The 14,942-nt window shown below is 41.1% G+C and overlaps 1 protein-coding gene across 1 annotated transcript in view; it reads right to left on the reverse strand.

Annotated features, from left to right (window-relative positions):
* The window catches only part of CDH20 (cadherin 20), a 209,747-nt gene that overhangs the window by 52,793 nt on the left and 142,012 nt on the right, over positions 1–14,942 (reverse strand). Inside the window, exon 2 of the mRNA XM_059039373.2 lies at positions 7,294–7,689. Coding sequence (XP_058895356.1) covers positions 7,294–7,539 — 246 coding nt within the window. The 5' untranslated portion in view covers positions 7,540–7,689. The remainder of the gene's footprint in view (positions 1–7,293; positions 7,690–14,942) is intronic.

Consider the following 14,942-nt stretch of genomic DNA (forward strand, 5'->3'; position numbering starts at 1 on the left):
AGTATCCTTAACTTAGTACTGTTTTTAAAGTTCCTCTCCCTGAGCAGTATAGAAAACAGGAGTTCTGGAAAGTGAAGGTCCTAACGTGTACAATAGGAGCAAGTCTAATAAGAAGGAATCCAGCCTTTCCATTTAATTTTTTTTTAAAAGGACAAGCTAAACATTTAAAAATTTTATAAGTGTTGATATAAATTAAGTTTTGGAATTTCAAAAACTTTATGACAATTCAAGTTGGCTGAGAAGCTGATGAAATAGCTAATAAATAGACCAGTGGCTCCCGTACTGGAAATACAAAATGACTTCCAGGGGCTCTTGAAATTTTCTGAATTCCATAGTTTCACTCAGTAAGACTATGCTTGTTTATGTTTCAGGCATCAAAATGGAATTTTACTGCTGGTTATTATCCTTTGTATCAGTGTATCTCTCCTTTTGGTGGGACCAGTTCTTGGCCTCATAACTGAATCACTCAAATCTATATGTGGAAGGTTCTGTTAGGGACATGCTTTTATCCATCCAACTATAGTTCTCCCAAATTACTTTGTAACGACTCTCGAAATGAGTCCAGGGGCACTATCTTCATATTAAGCCTAGAAATGAACTCCTGCATCCCTAATTATAGACAATGTATATAGATGGCAAGAACCCTGGAATTTTGTGCTATCTTATAATAGTCCTTCTCTAAGGGGGCAACAGAAAATTAGTTACATTTAGTCAGCTACCACCAGCTCTGTTGTTGCTGGGGTGGTTAGCGCTTTGCATAGCTCAGTGATGAAGTTCATGAGATACAGTTTATAAAACAGCCAGCGTTAGGGTTAGGCCAGAGAGGCAAGTATATCTGGCCTGAACACTGTCTGTATCAGTTATAAATTGAGTGCCCTTGACAAATTATTTAACGCTATAACTCTCAAGTTCCTCATATTATAAATGTAGAGGGCAATGTTAATTCTTACTGTGAAGGTTTGTTGGGCTCATTGATGTATGTAAAGCACCTAGTACAGTGTCTTTCCCATAATAGGAAAGCTATAAATGGGGCCAATTACCATGATGATATACGTGCATAGAGAGAAGGGTATTAACATGCCCAGCTCCTCTGTACTCCCTTCAAACCTTCAGGAGTGTAGCAGAGACGGCAAAAAACCAACCTGTTGGCCTTTTTGTTATGCAAAGCCCAATGGTAAAAGCTGGAGAAGGCTGCCTGAAGCTTTGCTGGGACAATGTTAGTCTGAGGATTAAATGGCACGGACACCAAGAAGACACCTGAAAGTGTATTCACAACATCCTCAGACAAGGATGGGTTTGGAGGTTGTGGCTGGTTTTGAGCTGATCTCAAATTGACTCACGGCCAAATCACACAGGCAGCGATTTTGCTGCCTAGAGGAATTCAGCTGTGTCTTACCTAGAGAAGGGAAGTAAGAGAATAAAATTGACCGAAAAAATAGCTGTGGATTTTTTTCTACTTAAAGAATTCTATTTAAAATATAAAGTTCTCCCATTTCCTCATTCCATATACAGTATTATTATTTTTTATCGCAATCCAGATCTTCTGTTTATGCAGTTAAAAAATCAGAGGTGCCTAGCTCTTACTGTGTAGAGTAGAAAGCCATTTTATTTGGACCTGGCCACAAAGAAATGAAAATCCATTCCATCTGGAACTGTGTTCCCAGGCAGAGGAATGGAATTAGGAGGAGGAGGATAGGGGTTTAAGGGTTTTTAAAAAATTTATGTATTTGTGTGTGTTTACATATATATGTCTATACATATATAAATATAAATATAAATACGTGTAGTTTTAAGGCATGTGGCATAGAACTTACACTTAGAATGAAATAGGTTAGTTCAGGGCATGGCAGATTATCCAGAGGAAGAAGAGAATAGAAGCTGATGTTAAAGAAAATACCCAGGATTGTTTTGAGGTGTTCTATTTGTCATCTAAAAAGTTTTGTCCTACGCACCTTAAGAAAGTTAAGCATACTTGTGATCATCACAGGCCAAGTTTAAGTGCTCTGCCTATGGAGAGTACTTAATAAGTAACAGGAGGCTAGAAATCTTTGCTGCTGTAGAGAAGGTTCTGGTGCCTCAGGAGCTGCTAGGCTGTCTGATGTCAGTGGAGTCTAAGCTGAACCTTGGATCTGTTATCTTTGTTTTTGTATTGAGAGAAGAATTGGAGGAACTCTCTAGACTGTTGAGTTCCTTGAAGTCAGGAACTGTGTGGCTTTCATCTTAGTGTGAGTCCTCACATGTAGCAAATGCTCAATAAAATTTTATTGAATGAGTGGTATAGGGTGTAGTAGTAGGGTTAAAGCTTTTAGTGGAACCACATTACCTTTGCCTTAAAAGAGCTGGCAGGCACCTTTCAGGTACCTTCTTTGTGTGTGTGTGTTTATGTGCAAGAAAGAGGGGAGCGGAGGGGAGGACATCCACAGAGAAGGAGGGCCTCCTATGAACAGGAAGGGTACCAGCTATGAAAAGGGCCAGGATCTGCTCACACAGAACTAGTTTCTGGGGACTATACAGTTGACCCTTGAACTACATGGATTTGAACCTCGAGGGTGCACTTATATGTGGATTTTTTTCAATAGTATATGCTGCAAACAGTACTACACATGAATCTGTGGATGCAGAACCACGGATACAGAGTAAACGGTGATTGTGGAGGAACTGTGGATATAGACAGAGGGCCGACTTTAAAGTTAAAAATGGATTTTCCGGGGTGCCGACGGTTGGTGCCCCTAACCCCCACGTTGCTCAAGGGTCACCTGAAATTGTATCGGTTCAGGATCTAGTCAGGGAACAGAGCCCACACCAGTCATTTTAGCAGAGAGAATTTAATATGAAGGATGGAAAAGGCAGAAAGGGCACATTGAGGTATCATAGGAGAGATAGTAACTCCAGGAAACAGCTAGTGCCCCTCTGGCTGGGGGAGCAGAGGGCAGAAGTTGGGGCTCTTGGAATCTGGGCGTTTGGAGGAGACTGGGCTAGAGACCTCTGAGAAGGGAGCGCTGCCCCGTCAGGCTGGGGCTTCAGGAGTTTAGAGGAGGTGCCCCCCAGCGCCCACCTCCCACGGAACTGAGACTCAGACTTCTGAGAAGGGGGTGCCATCCAGTGGTGCTGATATTTCTCAGCGGGTGTGATGAGGCTGGGGCTGGGAGTGTGGAAAGGATCCAGAAACTGGAATCAACTGCTGCAGGTAAAAGGAACAAGTCCCTTCTCCCTCCTCTTGCCTCTGGTTCTCCCTCTAGTGCATTCTACTCTCAGAACCCAGTGGGAACTGGTTGGAAAAGGAGAAACTGTGGTTTGTGGAGTTCCAGCCCCAGCATCACAAAGTGGAGTATGGAAAGGTGAATACAGAGCTGAGACACTAGCTTAATAACCAGCACAGTATTGTGCATTTAATATTAGGTTTACCAGCCATAGAATACACATTTGGTTGTGAAAATTGAAAAGAAGAGATATTAACAGCTTTTCTCTAAGTCACTCAGCAAATTGGCACTGCAATAAAAATGTGTTTTATATTTATCCATACTTAATTCAGCTGACAGTGACTGAGCACCAGCTCTTTGGAGGAAGGTAAGGAGCTTCTGGAGTGGAGTTGGCAGCACGTGGTTATGTACTTATCCTAGACAGGCAGGTGGATAGTCTACTTAACCTAACAATTCTTTAGTCTGTAAGATCTTGAGCCAAAGGAGTAGTGCATGATGGGAAGTACGTGAAGATCATGAAAAAATGTTAAACACAAGGGTGACTTTCACTTCTTTTGCTCTTTCGTGGTGCCTCGTATAGTTCCAGGAATGCAGCAAGTGCTTACAATTTGTGGTTAGACAGCTTCCGTGTAGTTGTCAACCTCAGCATGACTCGGGACCACAGATTCATGCACAAGCACAAGCTCTCTGCATCCCCCTCTTTGCATATGTCAATATAATCTAGCTTTAACGCGACACTGCCTTGTCCCTGGAAAGCCCAGTGTGGATTTTATAAGGCCATACCAATTACAGCTGATAATTGTTGCCACACTCCTTTCTGAAATAAGCAAATACTCAGGCCAGCTCTCTAAACAGACATCTTCCAGAGCTCAAGGTGACAAGCTGAAATGCCCCTGGGAGAGAGGGAATGAAAGGTGGATGGATTCTCTTTCAAAAGAAAGTAAAGGGGAAAAGTGCCTGGGTAGGGGAATACAAAATTATCTCTTCACGTGGAGGTGACATACCCAATTCAGGGTAAAAACTTTCATTGTTTGCTGGAGTGTTGGTTGGACAGGATGACTGTGGAGATGTGGAGGTGTCCTGTGTCCTGGGTTGGGGTGATTAGGAAGGGGTGAGCACTAGTCATGAGTCCTAGAGGGCGCTGCACAGCTGTGTGCTCCCACCTTCGGGAGACGGGCTTGGTTACATTCCTGGTCTCACCTAGCCCTGCTAGGTCTAAAGTCATGGTCTCGTGCAGGGCAGTGTAAAAGAAAGCCCATGGCTTCGGTTTCAGATCTCCTGTTGCCTTCTGTGTAACTTAGGGCAAGGAACGTAACCTCTCTGAGCCTTGTTCCCTACTCTAATTATCAAAAAGTAGTGAATTATACTTACCTCATAACATTTTTATGATGATTAAATGATCTGCTTTATGAGAATATGACTGACACGTGGTACTGTGGTAGCCCAGAAACGTGTCAGGTACTCTTGTCTTTCTGCATTTTTGTATGTCCAGCTCTGTGCTGGGTACTCAGTGTTAGGGAAATGTAGGGAAGGCCAGGGATGGCATCTCAGTTTCTATCTTTGGGAGAAGGGAGGAGGGCTCTAAACTGTACAAATACACAAAACAATGACTGAATACACCTATTTTAGCGGTAGCTACGTGTGTCGAGTTGGAAGAAATGATTTACATATATCAAGTTGCTAGAGATCTTTGGACTCTGAATAGGTGGAAGATGTATTCATGATGGAAAAGGCTTTTAAGCTGGGCCCCTGAGAGATTTGAATGTGATTGAACAGAGCGGAGCTGGCCGTGTGTCCTTGGCATGACGGTAGCATGGGCACTCATCTGGGGTAGGGAGTGACGTGGTATGTTGTGTCAGGGCCAGTAAGGAGACCCGGCTTGACTGAGATCAGGACAGGATTGGAGAGATCCTAGGGGAGGGTTGGATAAGGGAGGAGGACTCATTTTCTGCAAGTCCTTGAACTGTATGCTAAGAGCTCTGATACGCACTGGAGAGCTACAGTGCTTTCTTAATCAAAAGAGTGACATGATGGAAAGGGTGCTTCAAGGAGGTAAATGTCCTGAGTCCTAGGGGGAGGAATGGGAAGATTCTCCGTACAGCACCTGCTTAGTTAATCTAATCATGAAGAACAGAGGGACCACAGTAATCCCAAAGCCTGGAGAGGATGAGGTGAATCTGAGAGAACCTGGCAAGGAGATGTTGACAGAATGTGGTGACTGGTTGTGCATGCAGGAAGAAGAGAAGGAAAGGCAGAAGTCAAAGGAAATTCACAGGTTTTGAGGCCAAGAGATTTGCAGATGCATTAAGTATGCATTACTGAGCTGCTTAATTCACATAAGGGACTCCCTACACTATTGCTGCTGCTGCTACCACAACGGCGACGGTGACGATGACTGCAGCTACTACAGGGTAACGATGATTAAGATCTTCCTCTGGACCTGGTACTCTGCTAAAGCTCTTTACATGTGTTCACTTATTACTTAGTCCTTACTACACCACGAGGTACTCATTTCATAAGTACCTGTTTGAACACTGCCTGTGTGACAGGTACTGTGTTAGGCCTTGGGATAAAATGGGAGCAGTGTCCTTGTCCTCACTGAGCTTATAGTCTAGTCTAGGGCTTCAGATGATACACGTATAAACAAACAAATAAGTTAGATATTGTAGGTTGTGATTAGAGCCGTGAAAAAAATAATGGTGGTGAGAGAGTCTAACAGGGTGGACTTAGAGAATTCTTTACTGGATATGCTACACGTGGGACGCCTTTGAGTCATAAATGTGGAGCGGTAGGGTTTGTAAGTCTGAACCTCAGACGAGTGGTCTGAGCCAGAGGTGGAGGTTTTGAATTCATTGGTTTGGGGGTGGGGGTTAAAACCATAGGGATGACGAATCCATCCAGGGAATGAGTGTGGATAGGGAAGAGACCCAGGGCAAAGCTTACAGGACCACCAATGGTTGGGGTCAGGCAGAGGGAGAGGACCAGCAAAGAGGCTGAGAAGGAAGGAGGAAAAATGGGATTGTGAAGGTCATGAAGCTGAGAGAAGCATGTGAGTCAGGAAGCAGGGACTGGGCAGCAGTGTCCAAGGCCGCTGTTGGGTGGTTCCATAAAATGAACCATCGGGTCTGGTGGTGGGGAGGTCCTTAGGAGCATTGAAAAGACAACTTTAGTGCAGAGTGAGGGCAGAAGTCTGATAACTGGGTTGAGAAGTGGGTGGGAGTTGAGGAAAGAGCTTATGTAGACAGCTCTTGAGAAGTCGTGGTTCTCTTATTTCGTGGTTCTCTTATTAAGTGGTTCTCCGAAGTCACTCTGGAAGCAATTGGCAGAGCTGGGTTTTGAACCCACATATATTTGACTCTGAAACCCACACTCTTAGCCTCTGTGCTAAACAAGTATTTGTTATTTGAATGAATTATTTATTTTCTAATTAGTTCCTTGTTTCCCATTTTCTCTCATTTGGTTGCTTTTGCAAAATGGTCTCTGATTAACATCCAAAATAAGTAAACACAGGAGAAAGCCCGGATTAAAAATGAAATGATGATAGATAAATCAAGGGAATTCGAGTATAAAGTTTATAAATATATTCATTGATTGTCTCCAACTGTCCTGAAGCACAAGCTAGGATCTTCTGAAATGAAGAATGTTTTATTCTTTTTATTTCCATTAAATTTAGGCCTCAGGCAATACCTGTGGAAATGCTTTGAAAAAAAAAAAAAAAAAGCCAAAAAACCCTCTACTCCTCCCTTTGCATTTTGCAGTTTATTTCTTCCCCATCCTATTATTCCTGAGGCTGCTGCTGCCTCTGGGGAATACTTGAATGGTTCTTACAGGGTCCAAGCCTTTTCCTGCAAAAATCCAATTCCTAGTATTTCCCACTCAGAACAGAGGCAAGAACAAGGAGAGAAATCTTTCCTTTCTGATCGGTATCTGACACAGCAAAAATTAGATTTCAACTAGCTGTCAAGTAACATACCTCTAGTTAAAATTGTTCTCAGGCCTTAGACTATTTGAGCTTTCATTGTCAATTCATATTCTTATTCAATGTCAATATTCAATATTCTGATAAGTTATCTTTTTCTTTGGCAGTTCTTACCTTGCCGACATACAAAGGGTCAGTTCCAGTGTATTCTTCCAGAACAAAAAATTGGTTCCAAACCCAGCTCCTCTTTGTCCGAGAGTGTGACTGTGGCTTGTCTGACAGGAACGCTTCTAATTTGCCTGGCGGTGTTGGTGTGCCCGAGAGAACAGTGGTTGTAAGGTCCATCAATCCCCAGAAGTACAAGGACATGCCAAGTCCAAGCCAGCTCTTTGCATTGCTCATTCTACCAGAAGTCCACATGGGATTGCCAGGTTTTCAGAAAGTAAAGTTCAGGATGATAAACCCACTGAACTTGAGTATTTTCCAAATAGAAAAACAATGCAGTTTATTGAACACTTATACTTCCCAAATGAGGTCCTGATTCAAGTCAGTCTACTTGAAGTTGACTTCCTGTCAAGTTAAGGAAAACACAGTGTGATGATGTCAAATTCTTTCCTGTGGGCTTATAGAAAGTTTTCAAGAAATGTCAGTAAATATTCGTTTTTTCTACTCAACAAATTAGAGTCATAACACTGCTTTAGAAGTGTTTGAGTAATAAATAATATTTTGATAAAAAGAAGACAACTTATGTTTGAGTAATAAATAATATTTTGATAAAAAGAAGACAACTTATGTTGACATAGTCAATCCCAAACCTTTAAATATGGATTTCAGAAAGAAATAAAACTAGTGAATAAATTTCTTCTCACTGGTAACTAGAGGGGTATGCTGTATTATTGATTGGCTTGAATTAATAGTGTGCTCTTTGAAATATTTATAAGACAGTCTCCTACATTCTTAAAAATAGTATTCATTTCCAAAATTTACAGCTAATAACTAATATTTTCATGAGCCCAACTGCTTTCATTAGAAAACTAAAAGCAAAATCGAACTATCTTTTTTGCCACCCACAATTATATTTTGTCTACCCCATGTTATTGATAATATTAGGACTCTTGGACTTCATTTATAAGCAGCCATGGATCACTTCTGACTTTAATCATTCTCTGAGCTCATGGTGGAATTCGAGTTTCACACTCTACTGCTTCAGCTCTGAAGCACTGATAGTGGCTGCTAATGTAACCTTTCTAGGATTTGAAAGGTCAGTTAATCATTATTTCATTCACAATAGACTTTAAAGTGCTATTAGTCACATGCTACCCTGGGCACGCTAAGAGAGTCTAGCCAACAATTTTTTTTTCTGAGCTGAAAGACTCATTTAGGCAGAGGGATGCTGACTTCTACCCTGGGGACACCTTGTCATCAAACTTCTTTTGTTGCTATGAGGTCAGATTAGCTGGTGACCTCACTCCTGGGCTATGACCTCATCAACCTTTTCTTCCTTTACTGTGGCTGGATTTAATGAGGTGGCATAGCACTCAAGCCACTCTGTCAAAACAACTAGAATGTCTTCTGTGGGCTTAATACTTTCACTGTTAATGTGGAGAACTGCTGTCATCTTCTCATAACAAATGTGTTTATTTGGGGATTTCAGACCTATGCAACTAAGCAGTGCTCCATTTCTGCAAGTGGTTTGAAATGAATGCATTGCTGCTAACTCAATTACCACCTTCCACCTGTCATCATCAGAACTCGTTTTAGCTTCCTCTCAAATACTGTTCAAATGAACAAAAGAATTAAAAAGATATAATCATTTCATACAATATGCCATTTCATTTCTGTATAAGAAATCACTTCAATGAGAGCTGATAAAGAGGAAAAAGCTGGGGGAGACTATAGAATTTCTCTAACAGAATGGGAGGCTGTGCCTCTTATCAGTTAGAGATCTAAAGGCAGATTGATTGTCAAGTAAAAGCAAGGCACCTGTGCCTTATTTGGGCTAATGTGTTTGTTAATAAAGAGCAATGGTTTGCTAGAAGGGGGGTCACCAAGTATTAGCTGTTCCCTTTCTCTTTAGACCTGATCAACAGAAACCCAGCTCATGTTTCTCTGATCCCTAAGGGGAGACATTCTGGAAAAAGGAAGCTTAACCCTGAGATGAATTAATGAAAAAGATTGGTGAGAATTAGCTATGCTGTTTTAGGGACCTAGAAGATGGACTAAAAGGCATTACCTTAAAAAAAAAAAAAGTATCGCCAGAATGAATACTGGGATTGGTAACCGCAATGGGAATATTCCATATGTTGTGAGACACAGACCTTTCTGTAATTTCCCCAAAGTTCACTAGACTAGGGGTCACTAGACGGTTTGGTTCCTGGTTCTGCCTTCATCCCTTCTGACTTGTTCACTTCTGTGGATTTTTGTTCCTCATCTGTTAAGCAGTGAATGGTAGTCCTCCCACCTACTTCACAGGATGACTGTGAGGACCTGTTGGGATAATGCAGGTGGAAATATTCTGTAAATGACTTAAGGTGCCAACGGACATTTGAACAGCCACATAAGGAGCAATGACCTGGGTCATGTGTGAAAATGATGATGCTGAGCCTGAAACATCTTGTGGGCACTTTTTGGACCAAAATTCTGAAAGGGCCTAATGTGTATATGTTATTTTACAGGTCTCTGCATCAATGGTAAGTGCTATTGGGTAGTAAATCTGGCCCAGCCCAATTCTATAATAAACAAACTTTTATTTATTTATTTATTTTTGTATGAGGAAACATTGAAGGACTATCTCTTCGAAAACTGTAGAATAGAGAAAATTATCTTTTTGGGTCACACTTATCAAAGATGGAACTCAAAATATATACTGCAGTGTATTTCCTTTAATATCTGTGTTTCGTATGTAGACATTTTGTCTAAGCATTATTTTTGATGATTTTCTCTGTCCACTTTTAGCATCTTGATTTTGAGTTCTAAGTGAGCAGGTGCATGTGTGTGTGTGTGTGTGTGTGTGTGTGTGTGTGTGGAGGGGGTGCAAATGTTTCCTCTCCTGTTTCCACTGGTTAAATTTTCTGGAAAGAATGAGATTTGAGGAAATTTTGAGGAATTTTAAGACTGTCCCTTATATTCCCCCATCTCTTACAAACTAGACATGCATTCTTGCCAATTAAAACCTCCTATCTTTACCTATAAGTGTGATCTGAAGAGCTCAGGAAAAAAAGAAGGCGTTCTATGGAATCTTTGTGATGAATATTTTGTAGGCCGTTCAGTTGCCTCAGCTTTCATCTCTCTTTCCTGCCCTCTCAGGTTCTTCCCTTTCACGGGACACGTACAAAAGTGGCTTTTGGATGTCTAGGACCTGCGGAGTCCTTGGTGATCCTGTGAAAGCTCTGATGGTCCATGTGCCCCTTTCACATTCCCCCTGATACACCTGAAACTTCAAAGCCTGACGTGCCTGTAAACTCTCTTTTGTGTTAAATAACTTGATAGCTACAGCTGATTGGAAAGCACTTTATTCCTGCTTTCTCATGGCAGAATGCATGGAAAATACCCCCTGCCTAACTTTTCAGGAAGTAAAATCTGGGTTATCCAATAGTTACATTATTCTTTTCACAATTAGAGCTGTTTATACAAGTGAGGGGAAAATCAGTTCTGTCAGAAATACTAACCATTCTGCGATTATTGTAAATAAAATAGTTCTCATATTCATTTTTTTTTCCTATGGAATAAGAATAGCGATGATGTGTTTGAAGGTAGGCTAATTGCTGTTGTTCTTATTAAGGAAGAGGCTAATATATGTGTACATGTGCACATAGGTCCGCTTTGGAATACCACATATGCCACACGAAGACTGCGTTAGTGGACATTGACTTGTGTGTTAAATGAGTCTTTTAAAAGTTTTTCTCCCCCCATCCTGCCTGAAGAAAGTAAACAGCTTGGTAATGAACACAGTAGGAAGAAATTAAAGTTGTACATAAAATGTGCTCTCAGTGAATTGTTTATTTTGTTACTTAGATTTGTTGTGATATTTAAAATGTAGGGGGAAGGGATGGTTACTGCTTTCTCCTTGAAATGAACTGGGCTTTTATGGTCTCCCTCTGATTTCTTTCTTCATTATTCCAGTTTTCCTGAGCTTTCCATGGACAATGAAAGTACTACTCAGTAAAGCTCAAATGACATCTCTACAGAAGGAGAAAGTCAGTCGCCTCTGCTAGTGACTCCCCCTGTGAACAGGAGGGTGTTTTAATTTTCTGTTGTAGACTCACACCTTTACAGAGGTAAATGGAGGCTGTGGTGCTGTGGTTTTAGGCAGCTAAACTTCTTATGCCATCACTTTTACTTATAAAAAGAGCTTCAAAAAATGTACTTAAAAAGAAAGACAAAACTTTGTGAAGATCCTAGGTATTAAAGTGAGATATGACCGTGTACCCGAGGTGCATCAACATTCAGTCAGAACACAGCTCAGTGTCACAACATTATCTCACCTCCCAATCAAGGGTCTCTCTTGAGAAATATGAATAAACACATTTTACTTAAGAGTCAAATCCTTCATATTGGAGTATAGAATCCACAGAGAACAGGTGGTCCCAGGTATAAATTGGAGTGAAAAATTCATATGCTGATGGTGTTTTTGACTACAGTTCACAAACAACAAGATTCCCATTGTGGAATCCCATGAAGAAAATATTTTCAGTGCTTCTGTAAACAAACTTTCAACATTCCTGGATCTGTCTGTGTATGTCTGTGCTACTGACGAAAGCTTGCCAGTGGGGCTCTGTTTTGGAAATGGTGTATAGTATGGTTTTGTATGCTGGGAGATGAGATAGTTCCCTGACCCGAAGTCTTTTTCATTTACTACAGATGTTCCATCTCACTTTTCAAATGGATAGTCATTAAGTGAGTAGAAGCTCGAATCCTCTTTTGTGGCCATCAACTCCCCAGTCTACCCAAAGCTAGCCATCTGTGGAGGTGACCGACTCTCAACAGAACCAGAAGAGGTTGTTCAGGTTCCAGATTTCCTGGATTTGGGCTGTGCTCTCACTTCCATTCACCTACTCCACACCTGACCTGCCTCATGACACTGCCCCAAACTCTGAAGTTAACCTTTCTGAAGTGGGATATATCTTAACATCATTATGTAGATTTAATGTGGTCATATTTCCTCTCCCATCCCTCAGAGAAGCTGTTAATAAATTGATGGTGTGTCTAGAATTGAAGAATTATGGTATTACCTTTTTTTTTTTTTTTTGAAACAAAAAATCAAACAGAAGAAGAACAGAATACTTAATTTCCATGAAGAGTTCTTAGAAAAGGTAGTCACCACTCTTGCTTATTCTAATTTTGATTATTTATTATTCTATGTGTTCCTGCTCCTCCAAGTTCCTCAAAAGCTGTGGAAACCCTGAGCCTAAAGATTCAGCTCTTATGGTGGTCATTCAAGCTGGGATCAGCCTCAGAAATCCTCCCTTTCTCACCACTTGTGCTTTTTGCTCTCCTTCTCCTTCCCACCACAAAACTAGTTTAGGAGAGAGGGAGTGCTGTTTTAAGACATTCAAAAATGGAACTGTGGGGTTGATGTGGCTGAGGGGGAGGTATAGGGCAGCTCAAATGAAGATTTTAGGAACAATATATGGTCTTATATAAGGCTAGGGGTGTGTGAGTGTGTGTGTCTCCACATGTGGGTGAGAGGAATAAAACAAAAAATGATAGAAAGCTTGAATTATGTAATTAAGAGCTGGCTTTGAAAAACCTGATCAGTCCCATAATAAAACCTGCTTTGTGTATCCTGTATATACACTGACCCTCTAGCTATAAATCCCCTAGCTTGGGTCACGAATAAAGGAATTTCCACGTTAGAAATCCTTTTGCTAGAGTTCATGCCCAATTCTTTGTTTTTCATTCTCTTTATAATCAATTTTTCCGATTGAAGGTGTCCTGTCTTTCTTTCCATATCCTCCAAGAATGGCAAGTAGATTCTTACTGATCCTTTCACACATACTTAGTATCTAGTAAATGTTTTAATCCTAAAGGAGTCAGGAGGTTTTTGACCTACTTTGCCCTTCCTCCAGTTTTCACTTTTAATCAAGCTAATGAAACTACATTTCAGTCCATGGGCACTTTCTTTGACTACACATAGGCAAGAATGATCAATTTTGATTTTTCAGAGTTGTCTCACATGCTTATTAATTTCTAGTCTAACGTGACATTTATAATTATGTTGAGTTTGTGCTTGTTTATTACAAAAAAGCATGTGTTTTAAATGTAATTCTTTGGCTAAAATTCTTCTTTGATAAGAAGTTACACGTACACCTGAAACTATCACAGCATTGTTAATCAACTATACTCCAATACAAAATAAAAAGTTAAAAAGAAAAGCAGTTACAAATAATCACTACTCAGTGTTTTCTCTTATAGCTTTGACTTTGTACAGAACTTTAGGCAGGTAGGACAATTCTGTGGTCTTCCCTGGACCATAAAGATTAATCCATAGAAAGAAGAGTTTGGGGGAAAATGTTAAGTTTGCTGTCTAAAATTAAGACAATTTATTAATTTGATAAATACTTGAGCATCAAATATGTTTAATCAAAGAATGGTTCGTGAAGCCAAACAAAACTTAGTTTCAATTTTAGCCCTACCACTTCTTATCTGTGCACTCTTGAGCAAGTGACTTAAGCTCTTTCAATCTGATTTCACCATCTAAAAACTGGAGATAATTATAGACTCTCATGGGGTGATGGTCAGAATTAAGGGAGAAAATATATATGAAGCTCTTAGCACGGTGTTTGGTAAAGCCCTGCGCTTGAAAAGTAGCGAGTAGGTGCTTCCCTACTTCAAGGAGTTTGCAGTTTAGTGGGGCAGATGCCACCATTAATCCGAGCAGTGGAAATAGTAGTAGGAGTAGGCTCAGGCATAACAGCATTACTAGCAGTGGTGACGATGGTGCTGCAGCAGCCGTGGGAGTGACGGGAGCAGTCACCGCAGGAGAGCTGGCGTGGAGTGTTTACTCCATGCCAGGCTGTGTTACGTAACATACATTTTCTTTGTCATTTAATCTTTACAAGAATTCCATGGAAAGGTATTCTTTTCCCATTTTACAAAGAAACGAATGAGTACTGGTGTGCTGGGGTCAGCTTCTTCCGTCTGTCACTAAAGCCGGCTTGCACATCTCTTGCCAACTCCTTGAAATCAGCCATGGTATGAATATTTGCACCACAGCCATTGACAAATGCCACATAGCGAGTCATGGGGTGAACTGGAATTCTTCCTCAGGAGTGACTCTGCAGCACGTGCTTTGTACCTGACTTAACTATAACATGGATCTGTTTGTGATAAGGGCCCTAAGACCCATAAAAACAAACTGCTACACCAGGTGGGAAGGAGAACTGATTTCTATCAGGGATGAAAATGTTTAGGTGGCATGCGAACTAGGCCTTGCAGGATAACAAGGAGGGCGTCCAAGTGAAAGAAAATGCAAGCGCAGAGAGGTGGATGCAGGGTGGAAAGGGCCTGTCTGGGGGAGAAAAATAATTTAATTTGCCTGGAGAATGAGGTCGATTCAGGAGGGTAATGAGAGGTAAGACAGGAAATACAGGCAAAACCCAGTAGCTGGGAGCTTTGAATATTGCTGGGCTGGAGTGTTTGGAATATATTTAATTGTCCATAGTGAGCAGTTAAAGGGTTTTAAGCATGTCAATGTACTTGTTCAAATCTCTGTTTAGCTATGTTGCTGGAGGGGAGTGGAGAGGGGTGAGGGACTCAGCTGAGAGTCCAGGGAAGCTGGTAAGGAGACCTTCAACCAGGGATGGGGGTGGAGCAGGTCAGTG

The sequence above is a fragment of the Kogia breviceps genome, chromosome 15 (genome assembly GCF_026419965.1).
Source record: "Kogia breviceps isolate mKogBre1 chromosome 15, mKogBre1 haplotype 1, whole genome shotgun sequence".
NCBI classification, from domain to species: Eukaryota; Metazoa; Chordata; class Mammalia; order Artiodactyla; family Physeteridae; genus Kogia; species Kogia breviceps.